Source organism: Grampus griseus (genome assembly GCF_964374135.1).
Source record: "Grampus griseus genome assembly, chromosome: 14".
Lineage (NCBI taxonomy): Eukaryota > Metazoa > Chordata > Mammalia > Artiodactyla > Delphinidae > Grampus > Grampus griseus.
In genome coordinates, this window is record NC_139008.1 from 67,470,569 (window position 1) to 67,483,241 (window position 12,673).

At 38.9% G+C, this 12,673-nt stretch overlaps 1 protein-coding gene across 1 annotated transcript in view; it reads left to right on the top strand.

The window, feature by feature from the left end:
- RPRD1B (regulation of nuclear pre-mRNA domain containing 1B) overlaps positions 1–12,673 on the top strand; it is a 55,933-nt gene that overhangs the window by 5,871 nt on the left and 37,389 nt on the right. Inside the window, exons 2-3 of the mRNA XM_082671145.1 lie at positions 22–151; positions 7,562–7,695. Coding sequence (XP_082527271.1) covers positions 22–151; positions 7,562–7,695 — 264 coding nt within the window. The remainder of the gene's footprint in view (positions 1–21; positions 152–7,561; positions 7,696–12,673) is intronic.

Here is a 12,673-nt window from a genome sequence, read left to right on the forward strand (position 1 = left end):
TTATCTTTTCTTTTTTTCCAGCCAAATCAAATAGAAAGCTTACTTTTCTGTACTTAGCCAATGATGTCATTCAAAACAGTAAAAGGAAAGGACCTGAATTCACTAGAGAATTTGAATCTGTCCTTGTGGATGCTTTTTCTCACGTTGCCAGGTATGTTTTCGGGTTTTTTGTTACGTTTTGTTTTTGAATGCATTACCTTTTCCTTTTTGTTCTTTCTTTTTTGTGTGTGATAGCGTTTGTAACTTGACAACTTCATACTTTAAAGAGAGGTACTTTATAGAGAGTTGCAGAGGCCAAATTGTGGTTCTATATTTTGCCTGAACCCTTGAGAACTATCTCAGACAAGTAAATATTTTGATGCGTTGAAGGGACTCAGTCTAGCACTTGAAGCACATCTTTTCTCCTAGATGTATTCACTATTGAATTCACTTCTTGAATGTGGTACTTTCCTTGGTTTGGCTGAGTTGTCTCATTAGTTTATGGTCAAAAAACAAAGCTAAATAGTACAAGGGAACTTTCCAGTAACAAAGCCTTAATGGCAAGAAATTAGTTGCTGTGCCTTTGTTTTTACTTACTTCTGGATGTCTACATGTCTAACTTACTAAAAATAGTAGTCATTACTGTACCTGCAAAGATAGTAATTATTAGTGTGGAAAGTAGATATTTGCTCTGGCTCTGTCATATTAAGTGTGTGCCACTATTGTGTTTTGTGACAGAGGACGGGGGTGGGTAGAGCATACTTATAGCTGATATCACGGAAACTATACATTTAATTAAAAGTTTTACAAATCACTTTTATTTATTTAAAAACAAACTGTTTTTTGTAGATATAAGTTAGTTGCCTAGGAGGAGCAAAGAAAAACTATTTTTCACTAGAATATTAATAGGTAAGCAAATCAAACAAAACATCTTTGCCAAAGGAAACTGGGAAGGGTGAGAAGGAGACTAGTGGGTTAAACGAAAATTGTTCTAAGGTCTAGAGTGTATGTGAAAGACCTTAAGTGTGAAAGTAAGTCTGGCATTCTGTGAAAGATTTGGAAAGTTTGAAGGAGTGAAATGAGAACTCCAAAAGATTTTAAAGAAATGACATCTAGCTTTGTAGAGATGGATAAAAGATTTTTGTTAGTCAACTGGCTTTTTTTTTTTTTTTTTTTGAACATGGATACTGAAAAAGCAGAATGTTTGGGGACTTGAAAAAATACTGAGTTGTCATAACAGAGAATAAGCTTAGAACAGACTACTAGAGTAGCCCTCTGAAATTGGAGACAGGCATTTTCCTGTTTTGAGGAGAGTCAGTTCAGTTTCCTAGACGTTGGCTGTAGCTCTGCCTCCAACACTGAGTGGCCTTGGATGTGTTATGTAGCTTTTTGAGCCCACATTTCCATGTTAGTTAAAAGGGAATGTCACCACCTGTCTCATTAGAGTTGTGAGGGTAAAGTAAAACAACAATGCTCAATCCACAGTCTTTGCCCATTCATGGGAGTATACTATATTATAAACTATATGAAGAGAAAGACTGTTTCTTTTTTGTTCTTTCCTGTATTCCAGACACCCAATAGAGTATCTGGCACAGAGCTACTGGGTTTTGTACCTTCGGGAACACCATTTAGATAGTCTTGATGTGAATGGTGGTCTGTCCTGGCACAGAGTAGGGATTCAGTAAGTAGTTGTTGAATAAGTTAATAAATTTAGGGTATAAGAAATTGACTAAAGTAATTCCCTATAGGGATAGTAAACATAACATTTTTCCTTAAAAATTTAACAGTAATCATAAGCTGCTCCCAAATCAGAAAAGTGTAAGTAGAAAAGCGGATGGGAGAGGGGGGATGAGCAATACCAGGATTAAAAATTTTTCTACTTGGTTATCATCTTAAAACCTAGCTAGGAGGCATTGTAAAAATGTCTTGGCAAATTCTGTGGCTTTATGGGGAAAATAGACCTGATCCTTTTAAATAAAAATAGATAGCTCTATTACCTTTCTTTTTTGCATTCTTCTAGTTCTTTTAAGGTCCTGTTCAGATATTATATTCAAGGTCCCCATGTCTCTAAGCTCTCTCCCCACCCCCACCCCCATTATTAGAATAGAAAGTCCAGCCACACCACTTCAGTCCTGATGCACCTTATCAACAGTAAAAAGTGCTCTCTGTACAGTTTTTCTGTGGCCAATTGATGAACAAAGATAGTAGACCCATTAATATTGACTAAAATAGATTAGGAATCTCTTTATGATAATTTCCTACCTCCTCCCTCAAACCTCCTACCCCCTAGGAAAGAAACAACAAACCTCTCAAGTCAGAGAAAGCTGCCAAGCTCATGGGGTGGTTTTAATTTGAATAGCAGTTTAAGTAACCAGACTTTAAACTTATTTTCCATACAAATGCCTTCTTGTTTTCTTCTCAGTTGGGAGATAGTTGTGCACTTAATCTTTCCTTCAAGACGTATTTAGGTGCCTTTGTGCAAAGTACTGATCCAGACACTAGGGGGGCAAGCAGTGAACAAGGCAGGCAAGGACAAAATGAGTAAGATACTTTCAGAGAGTGATAATATGGACATAATAAAATAGAATGACGTTCTTGACTGGGATCTCTTCTAGTGTGGTGAAGGAAGGCCTCTCTAAGGAAGTGACATTTGAGGTAATCATGCAAAATAGGAATAGCTATTAAAAAGAACCTAAGGTACAAATAATCTTGGCATGTTAAGAGGATCAGAATGAAGGCCATTGTGGTTAGAACACAAGGAACAGAGGGGAAGTCATATCCAGGTGAGATCAGAGAGGCAGGAAGGTGACAGTCACACATGCCTTGTAAGCCTTGGGAGAGAGTTAGGATTTTGTTCTGATGGGATGTCAGTGAGGAGTTTTAAGCAGGGGAATGATATATTCCAAATGCCTTGTTCAAAGATCCCTCCAGCTTGGGGTGGAGAATGGATTATAAAGGCCAAGGGAGAGGCAGGGACATGAGGTAGAGGGTGTTGCTCTAGTGTAGGCTAGAGATGACATTGGCTAGGATTCAGGAACATTGAGGAGATAATAGCTTCCACTTGTTGAATGTTTACTTTGTTTACTTCATGGGTAGATTTGTGCCCCACCCCATGTAAAACTGATAGGATTAGTGGGAGCTTGGTAGTGAGGGAAAAGAGAAATCAAAGATTATTTCTAGGTTTTTGACGTGAGTATGTGGATGGCTGATGGTGCTGTTTACCGAGGTGGAGTTTGAGGTAAAGATATGGTAGAGGAAATCAAGAGTTTTGTTTTGGCCATGTTAAGTTTGAGATGGCTAATAGATATTCCAAAGGGTGATGCCATATAGGCGGATGGATGAAACAGTCTTGAAGCTCAGTAGGAAATTGATTTCTGGAGACATAAATTTGGAATTATCACCATATACATATTTATTTCCTGTTATAACAGTCGTGGGCCCCCAAGACCACTTCCAGGTCCAGTGACTTGCTAGGAGGACTCACAGGACTTGGGTATAGTTGTGTTCCTGGCTATGATTTGTTACAGTGAAAGGATATAAAGCAAAATTAGCAGAAGGGAAAAGGTGCAAGGGATGAAGTCCAGAGGAGACGAGGCATAAGCTTCCAAGAGTCCTTTCATAGTGGAGTCACATAAGACATACTTAATTCCTCCCCCTTTGGACTGTGGCAACAAATGTGAAGTGTCTTCTACCTGAGAAGCCCATTAGAGATGTAGTACCTAGGGATTTTGTTAGGGTTGGTCACAGGCACTCTGCCAAAATTCTAGGCTCCCAGAAGGAAAGCAGGTGTTCAGCATAAACCATACTGTTTGTATAAACAGTTTAAGCACAGTAAACCACCCTTATCAGTTCGGAAATGATAGGAGCACTTCTGAAATCCAGGTTCCGAGATGCCAGTCAAGGGCCAACCTCGTGAGCAGGCCTGCTAAGGGCAGCAGTCTCAGGCCTGCTATGTTAACTCTTTTCCACACAATTGCAAAGGACTGTTTCTGCTCTACCTTTACATGAGGTGCTGTTGGAAGTGCTGAGGATACTTAGAAAGAATTTATGCCCTGAGTAGGCCTGCCATAGGCCTACTGTGCATGGGATAAGAGAGAAGTACACAAATTATAGCGGGTGTACCAAGGCAGTGCCATTAGAGCTGCAGAGGAAGAAAAGGCCCCCATGCTGGCTTGGCAAGCCCTTTGGTATCCAGCTGGCACTTCAAGCAGTAGTCCTACGTGTGTATAACACATACTTTTCACTTTTTAGATCACATTTTCAGTGGTTGAATTTATAAATATTTAGAATTAAGATACTAAGTTGTGTTCTGCAAAATAAGTTACATATGTACTTATTTATCATCTTCCAGTTTATTCATTGATAAGTGGCAAAGATTTTTTGTGTTTTTTCACTTAAAGATTTCTCAAGTTAGAATGGAGTTAATACAACTTGAAAAGATAGCTCCTTGTGTCATAAAATGACTTTTTTGCTTTGGTTGTATCCAATTTCAGGTGCTAAAGTGACTTCCACTTCATTGGAGCTACTTAGGGCAAAACCACATCAGTAAAAAGATTTCTTGACTGTTGTGTCTATATCTTTAGACCTTAGTTGGCAAAACTTTGATTTACTGTAGTGCTCAAAGAATTAACCTATCATGGTTAATTATGTTCACTAATTAAAGTAGAGCACCCTTTTGGCTGTAGCGTTTAGTGGTGAAAGCCTTTTGAAAATCTTTTGGTTACAACAGGTTTGAGCATCATTATCCACTATACAGTAGTGTGACTGCAGCTGATTAAGACTATCAGTCTTAATCAAGCCCCAAATAGCCCCAGGAATGGTGGATGGTGGTTGGATGGGCGTTGTGCCCCTCCCAACCCTTTTAACTAAATCCTTGATAAGAATTTGTTTTCATGATTAGTTTCTCTTTTAAGAGAATTTGCAGAGAACAGATTTTATGTTAAAAGTACCGACCAGTTAAGTTCTGATTAGTTGTGATTTTGTTACAGTAGTTATAATGACTTTATTTTTCCAAAGCCTGCATTTCATCACATTAGGGACTTCCCATTGCCTTCAGGATAAAGGCCACATGTTTAGTATGGAATTTAAGGTCCTCTATAATCTAATTCCACTGTATCCCTCCAGATTCTTCTGCTGTTTCCACCCCCCCACCCCACCCCATATAGTACTTCAGCCACCAGAATTACTCAGAACCTTTTGCTCTTCACCTTGTTCTGTTTTGGGGATTCCATTCAAGCGAGAGGAGAAAGCATGAGCATAGGCACATGTAACAGTGGCAGCAAGTGCTGAGTAGAAAATACTTACCGTTGAGTGTTGCTAGAACATGAAGCCTCAGGTAGGGTGTGGAGAGGTGAGGGGCTGCTGGGTCAAGAATCTAGAGGTCAGGACCTAGGCCTTGTTCTTTGTATTCCAAGCACAGTATTTCAGAAACCTTAATGCGCAGATGAATGCTTAATTGATGTCTGACATGAATGACCTTGATGTGGTAAAATGGTCGTTGAAAGTTAACTAATTGTATGGCCTACTGAAACCTTTCTAACATTTTTCGGAAAAAACATTGCAATTAAATATTTACTGTGCTTGTTCTGGGGCATATAGCAGTGGGGGAAAAAGACAAATCCCTGCCCTTGTGGAAATCCCATTCAAATGGAAAGAGAGTATAAACAACAGGGAAACCATATATATAGCACATCAGAAGATAAATTGTGTGGAGAAAAATTAAGTAGGAGTAGGGAGTGTAATTTTAAGTCGGGAGATGAGAGGATTCACTGAAAAGGTGCTGTGTGAGTATACGCACCTGAAGGAGGAGAGCAAAGGAGCCTTGCCTGGCCTGAGCCTTGGTTCCAAGCTAAGTGCAAAGGTCCTACACTTTAATGGCAGGAGGGCCGGGGAGCTGTTGAGGAGGGAGGGGAGAGTGAGGATAGGTGAGGTCAGAGAAATAATGGGCTGGGCTGAGAAGGGCTTTGTTGTAGGCTTCATTAGGACTTTCACTTTTATTCTGAGGGAGACCAGGAAGAACCAATGGAAGTTTTTAGCAAAGGAGCAACATGATCTACTTTAACACAACAGTTAGGATTGGATTTTTAAAACTTGAGAATAGATGGTTGGAGGACAGGGTGGAAGCAGGGAGACTAGTAATGAGGCTGTTGCAGTAATCAGACAAGAGATGATAGTGGCTTGGATCAGGCTGAGAGCAGAGAAAGAGGTGAGAAGTAATTTGTTTCTAGATATATTTTGAAGATGGAGTAGAGATGTTTTTATTATAAATATCAAGGTCATATCTTTAAGTTTTATAAATATCAGTGGAAATATTTTCCCCCTTTTCCCCCTCACCCTGACCTCTGACTTAAAAAAAAAAAGCTTTACCAATAATTAATAATTAGTTTGTATGTATCCTGATTTAGTTAGTACTTTAACCCCCAATTTAGTGAAATTTGCCGCTAATAATTCATAAGTAATATAATCTGACCAGCTTAGGCCGAAAACTCAGCTCATCTTGAGTGTTAATATAAGTTTTAGAAAAGTGCTGTTAGGGCTGGGGGTGGATGAAATTCCATCTGAGTTGAATTTTATATGGTTTCTTCTTGAGGTTCCTACTAAAGATATTGACTTAGATACTAAGATGTCAGGGTAACCCTTCTTGTTTATAGTTCCTCAGTGTAAGGTCATTGACATCTAGACAGTCTCACAGAACAGAACAATTCATAGTAACACAGTACATGGTGAGGGAATTTGTTTTCCTTTCGGAAAGTCTTCCGCATGCTTCCACTTGCCGTCTGACACTTTATGGTAAACAACTGCTTCACCCTGAGTGCGAGTTATGGTCATCTCACTGAAAAATAAGAGAGTGATATGTTTTAAGAGAGTAATACGTCAGGAAAAAAACTAGCTTCTTTCATTCAGATATAAATTACAAAGGACTGTACTATGCTCGGTGTGTTCTAAGATTATCTGCTAGACATCTTTGTGTGAATCTGGAATACAGACCTAGCCTGGAATTAAAATAATTATGAAGTAGTTTAAAGTTGAGAGTCTTGACATGTATGTGTGTATGATTGTATTTATACATATTAGAGGTGTTGGTGTGTTAGCATTGATGAGTTGTTATGAATTTCTTCCCCACTTTAAACATTTGGTTTTAATCATTGTTTTCCTGTCCTTAAACATTTTGGCCTGCTTTAATTTCCAGCAGCATATCTGGCACTAGATTTCAGTTAATGCCTTGTGAAAAGCAAGCCGTCACAATTGATATGATTGATTTTTGATAATTCTCTGTCAGTAAATATCAGCCTTTGGCTTTTTGCCCTATTTACCCCCATCTTTCAAAGAGGATAAAAGACACAGATTAATTTTGTAACATAATCCCTCTCTCTTCCCTACACACCACAGGAAGAATGTAGTTTCTGGTCAAGTTTTGAATATCCATTAAGTACAGTATGTACCTTACTCTTCCTTCTGTTTTTAAATATGTAAATCATTTAGTCAGTTGTTGGTTGTTTTTTTTTTTTTTTAAAGTAAATCTGTCCTAATTAAAAGCAAAAAATCTTAAGCTTATATATATCTTTTCGTCTTTTCTGGGCAGAGAGGCAGATGAAGGCTGTAAAAAACCTTTAGAAAGATTGCTGAACATCTGGCAAGAAAGAAGTGTGTATGGCGGCGAGTTCATACAGCAGCTGAAGCTGTCTATGGAGGACTCCAAGAGCCCTCCCCCCAAAGGTAGAAACATCACCACATGTTTACAGCTCTTGGTCTTTGCCTACTTTCGAATCACATATGAAAAGCTGCAGTGGGGGTTGCTGTGAACCACCAGCGATTATATGATTCTTCAGAGAGAGATGATCATAAACGATGGTGAGAATTTATGTAGTGCTTGCAGTGTGTAAGCCTGGTTCTAGTATTCATGCTATTCATCATCTCATATCCTACCTTTTGATCTGTATTCTCCTTGGCACGCTTATGCCTTTCAGAGACTTTCCTTGCACAAGGGAAAGGAACAACAAAATTGTTCAGAGTTATAGCGAACTAGGAAGTACCCTGGGCTAGGATTTTGTCCGAGCCTTGCCGCTAACTGTTATAGGATCTTGGATAAGTCCTTCAGCCCTTATGGAACTTGGTTTCATTAAATATTGATGTGGTTTGGGGACATACTTTTGATGGCTGTCAGCTGCTGTCTAAAATTGGTTTTGGTCCTTATTGAACCCAGAATATTCTGAGGTAGTGTGTTCATGTATGTGTGTGAATTTTACCAAGTCCTTCTTAAAAGCTATGTTATTTTTTTCTTTTAAAGAGGAGTAAGATCAAACGTTATTTGATTCTTTGGCTTCCAGTTAGTTGTGGCTTAATTCTAGCTGGCATGACATGTTTCTAAGCTACAGATCTGATCTGACTGTACACATGCTCATTGCCTGGAAGATCAAGTCCAAATACTAACATAGTATTTAGGACCCTTTATAATGTGAACTACTCTACTTTTCCAGATTCTTCTCCCATTTTCTCACATATACCATATTCTTTGGCCATACCTAGCAATTTCCCCTCTGGATGCTCTGTTGGTACCCCTTCCTTTGCATCTGCTGTTACCTCTGCCTAAAATGTCCTTCTGCCCCTTTTGTGTGGTGAACTTATTCTTTAAGAATGCTACTCACATTCTGACATCTTTGCTAGCTTGTCTGGGCACATGTAACCAATTTCCTCCATCTTCCTCTGGGACTTTGTACATGCCTCTGCAATAGAACTTAACCACAATTAGCATATGTGATAATATCATTCATTCAGCAACTCTTTTTATTGTATACCTTTCATGATCTCTTCCAGGTCTGAGTTTATATGCGTTTTAAGGTGGAGTAACTTTCCTGTGAAACTAGAGGTTAGAGGCTTTCTAAGAATGACATAAGTGCTTTCAGTCTGCAGGTCATTGCTGTTTTACTTGGAATTGATAGAAAACAATTTCGGGATTGGATTGGATTCTGGCAGTGTTCGTGTTGTGTCCTTTGGAAGTATTCTACACAGTGTTGGGGAATTATCCAGCATTCTTTGCTCTCCTCTGACTTGAAGTCCATTGGTAAACAGTGCTGATTTTTTAAAAACACCTTTGGGCAAGTAGGAGAGCTCTGAAAGATGATGTTTGAAGCTAAGTGTTGAATTTCAATTAAACAAGCATTTGCCACACATATGCTTTGAGTAAACAGCTATGCTAGACAGTATAGGAAAGAGCAAGAGAGGAGTGAGAAATAGTTTTGCCCTCAGGGAGCAGTCAGACAAATTGGGGAATTTGTGGCAGTGCTAGATTTGAAAATAGCTCCATTGGGTTTCTGATTTTTTTTTTTTTTTGAGTGTCTAGACATTAACAGCAATAGAGGCAGTATTCCTCTTATGTAGAGGATAATGCTGATATAAAGATAATTTCTCTTTCTCTAGTTTGTAAAGATGAAAACACATATCAAAAGGTTCCAATGTGTTTGTCTCAACTAACTCACTCTGTCTTCTCACTGTCTTTTTTGGACCTGAGTTATCAGAATATTTTTCACAATCCTTTCAAAATATTGATGAGTTTTCCAGAAGCTTATTTCCAAATTTAAGTAGTCCTTTTATATTACAACCTTAATTCAAGGCTAATTCTTTGTCTTCAGACAACTTTACAGAGTTTACTTTTGGAATAAAAAATTTCCTGTGGAGCTGACATTTCTAATGTTGGAGAATGTGTGAGTTTAGGAATTTTGTTTTAGAACTGGAGTTTTCTTGAGTTTGTGTACCTGTAATTTAAAATCTGTGGGGTTTTTTCTTTGTTTTTTCAATCCCAGGTACAAGACCCAGTGATTCTAAAGTTGTCTCTGTATTCTTGGGAATACTCATGCTGTTGCTTGACTGAGTGGAACTTCATTATTTACTTCAGTCCCACGTAAATCACACGGTATCCTATAGTTGCAGGCTTTAGAAAGGAAAGGTAGATACAAAGGAAATAGCATTTATTGAGCACCTATTCAGCACCAGCCCCTCTGCTGGCTGCTTTTCATGTTAATTTATTTTAGATCCTTACAACTACTCTATGTACTAGGTATTATTTTCGTATTTCAGATGAAGATATTAAGACTCGCAAGGGTACAGTAATTTTGTCCAAGTAGATATAATTGATAAGTAGAGAATTCAAACCCAGGTCTATATAACTTAAAAGCCTATGTTCTTCACACCATAATTTTTCCTTGAAAGCACATGGATTCAGTAGACTTGAATGAGGGTATGAATTCATGAGTAGGTCACACAACTTTCCTGGACCTTAGTATAGTTAGTTTAGCTATTCAGAGCAACGGTTTGAAATCAGACTTCCAGAGTATGAATCCCAGCTCTGTCATTTCCAAGCTGTGTGACCTTGGGCATGGATTTGACCTCTCTGAGCCTCAGGTTCTCACTGTACAGTATGGCTATTATTATGGCTAGTAATAATACCTCATAGGATTGTGTGAGGATTACTTGAGATAATGAAGGTAAGATGTTATTAATGTGATCATATGACTTCTATTTGGTACCCCCTCCCAGTTCTAATATCTAATATTCTGAGTTTCTAAATACAAACCAATAGCAAAAGTAGGAGGAGTCATGTTAGTATGTTCAGTCCCCCAGATTTTGTGCAAGGCTGGCGAGCATGGTGGTTAAGAGCACAAGCTCTAGGCTCAGCTTACCAGGTTCAGGTCTGGACCTGGCCATTCAGTTCAGTGAGATGATATGGGTAGAGTGCTTTCAGAACTGTGCCTCAAGTGTCAGCCCTTTGTTGCATATCTTTTTCTCTCTACAAGTAAAGGTAAATGTGCTTTTTAAAGAAAACTCCCTTATTTTGCAGGGAGGGGACAAAGAATGAGGGAGCTCTTGGAAACAGTATTTCCTGATTCTTTTTTCATTATAAAAGTAATATAGAAATGGAAATAAAAACAAAAGTAAACAAATGGGAGCTAATGAAACTTAAAAGCTTTTGCACAGCAAAGGAAAACATAAACAAGATGAAAAGACAACCTCAGAATGGGAGAAAATATTTGCAAATGAAGCAACTGATAAAAGGATTAATCTCCAAAATTTACAAGCAGCTCAATATCAAAAAAACAAACAACCCAATCCAAAAATGGGCAGAAGACCTAAACAGACATTTCTCCAAAGAAGATATACAGATTGCCAACAAACACATGAAAAGATGCTCAACATCACTAATCATTAGAGAAATGCAGATCAAAACTACAATGCGGTATCACCTCACACTGGTCAGAATGGCCATCATCAAAAAATCTACAAACAATAAATGCTGGAGAGGGTGTGGAGAAAAGGGAACCCTCTTGCACTGTTGGTGGGAATGTAAATTGATACAGCCACTATGGAGAACAGTGTGGAGGTTCCTTAAAAAACTAAAAATAGAACTACCATATGATCCAGCAATCCCACTGCTGGGCATATACCCTGAGAAAACCATAATTCAAAAAGAGTCATGTACCACAATGTTCCTTGCAGCTCTGTTGACAATAGCCAGGACATGGAAGCACCTAAGTGTCCATCAACAGATGAATGGATAAAAGAAGATGTGGCACATATATACAATGGAATATTACTCAGCCATAAAAAGAAATGAAACTGAGTTGTTGTTGTTTTTTTTAAGATTTTCTTTTTTTTTTTTTAATTAATTTATTTATTTTTGACTGTGTTGTGTCTTCGTTTCTGTGCTAAGGCTTTCTCTAGCTGCAGCAAGCAGGGACCACTCTTCATCGTGGCGCGCGGGCCTCTCACTGTCTCGGCCTCTCTTGTTGCAGAGCACAGGCTCCAGACGCGCAGGCTCAGTAATTGTGGCTCACGGGCCTAGTTTCTCTGCGGCATGTGGGGTCTTCCCAGACCAGGGCTCGAACCCGTGTCCCCTGCATTGGCAGGCAGACTCTCAACCACTGCGCCACTAGGGAAGCCCGAAACTGAGTTATTTGTAGTGAGGTGGATGGACCTAGAGACTTATACAGAGTGAAATAAGTCAGGAGGAGAAAAACAAATACCGCATGCTAACACATATATATGGAATCTTAAAAAAAAAAAAGTTTTTGAAGAACCTAGGGGCAGGACAGGAATAAAGACGCAGACATAGAGAATGGACTTGAGGACACAGGGAAGGGGGAGGGTAAGCTAGGACGAAGTGAGAGAGTGGCGTGGACTTATATATACTACCAAATGTAAAATAGATAGCTAGTGGGAAGCAGCTGCACAGCACAGGGAGATCAGCTCGGTGCTTTGTGACCACCTAGAGGGGTGGGATAAGGAGGGTGGGAGGGAGAAACAAGAGGGAGGGGATATGGGGATATATGTATATGTATGGCTGATTCATTTTGTTATAAAGCAGAAACTAACACACCATTGTAAAGCAATTATACTCCAATAAAGATGTTATAAAAAAAAGTAATATAAAATCTGTGGGGGGAGTTTCCTTATTTTCTTTTTTCAATCCTAGAAATTTCAAGTGGATTATTTAGAAGATCCAGCTTTACGGATAGATGACTGCATTTTGTAATGTGATTTGGGATCCTTCAGGCTACCTTTTTGCCTTAAAATTAGTTTCACAGTCTGCCATAGTGTCTGAAATTCTATCACAGGTCTCTAAGAGGCATACCATAAACCCTTAAGTAACCAGATTACTTGAAGGTTAGCTAGTACAAGGCCCAGTGAAGACACAGGGATG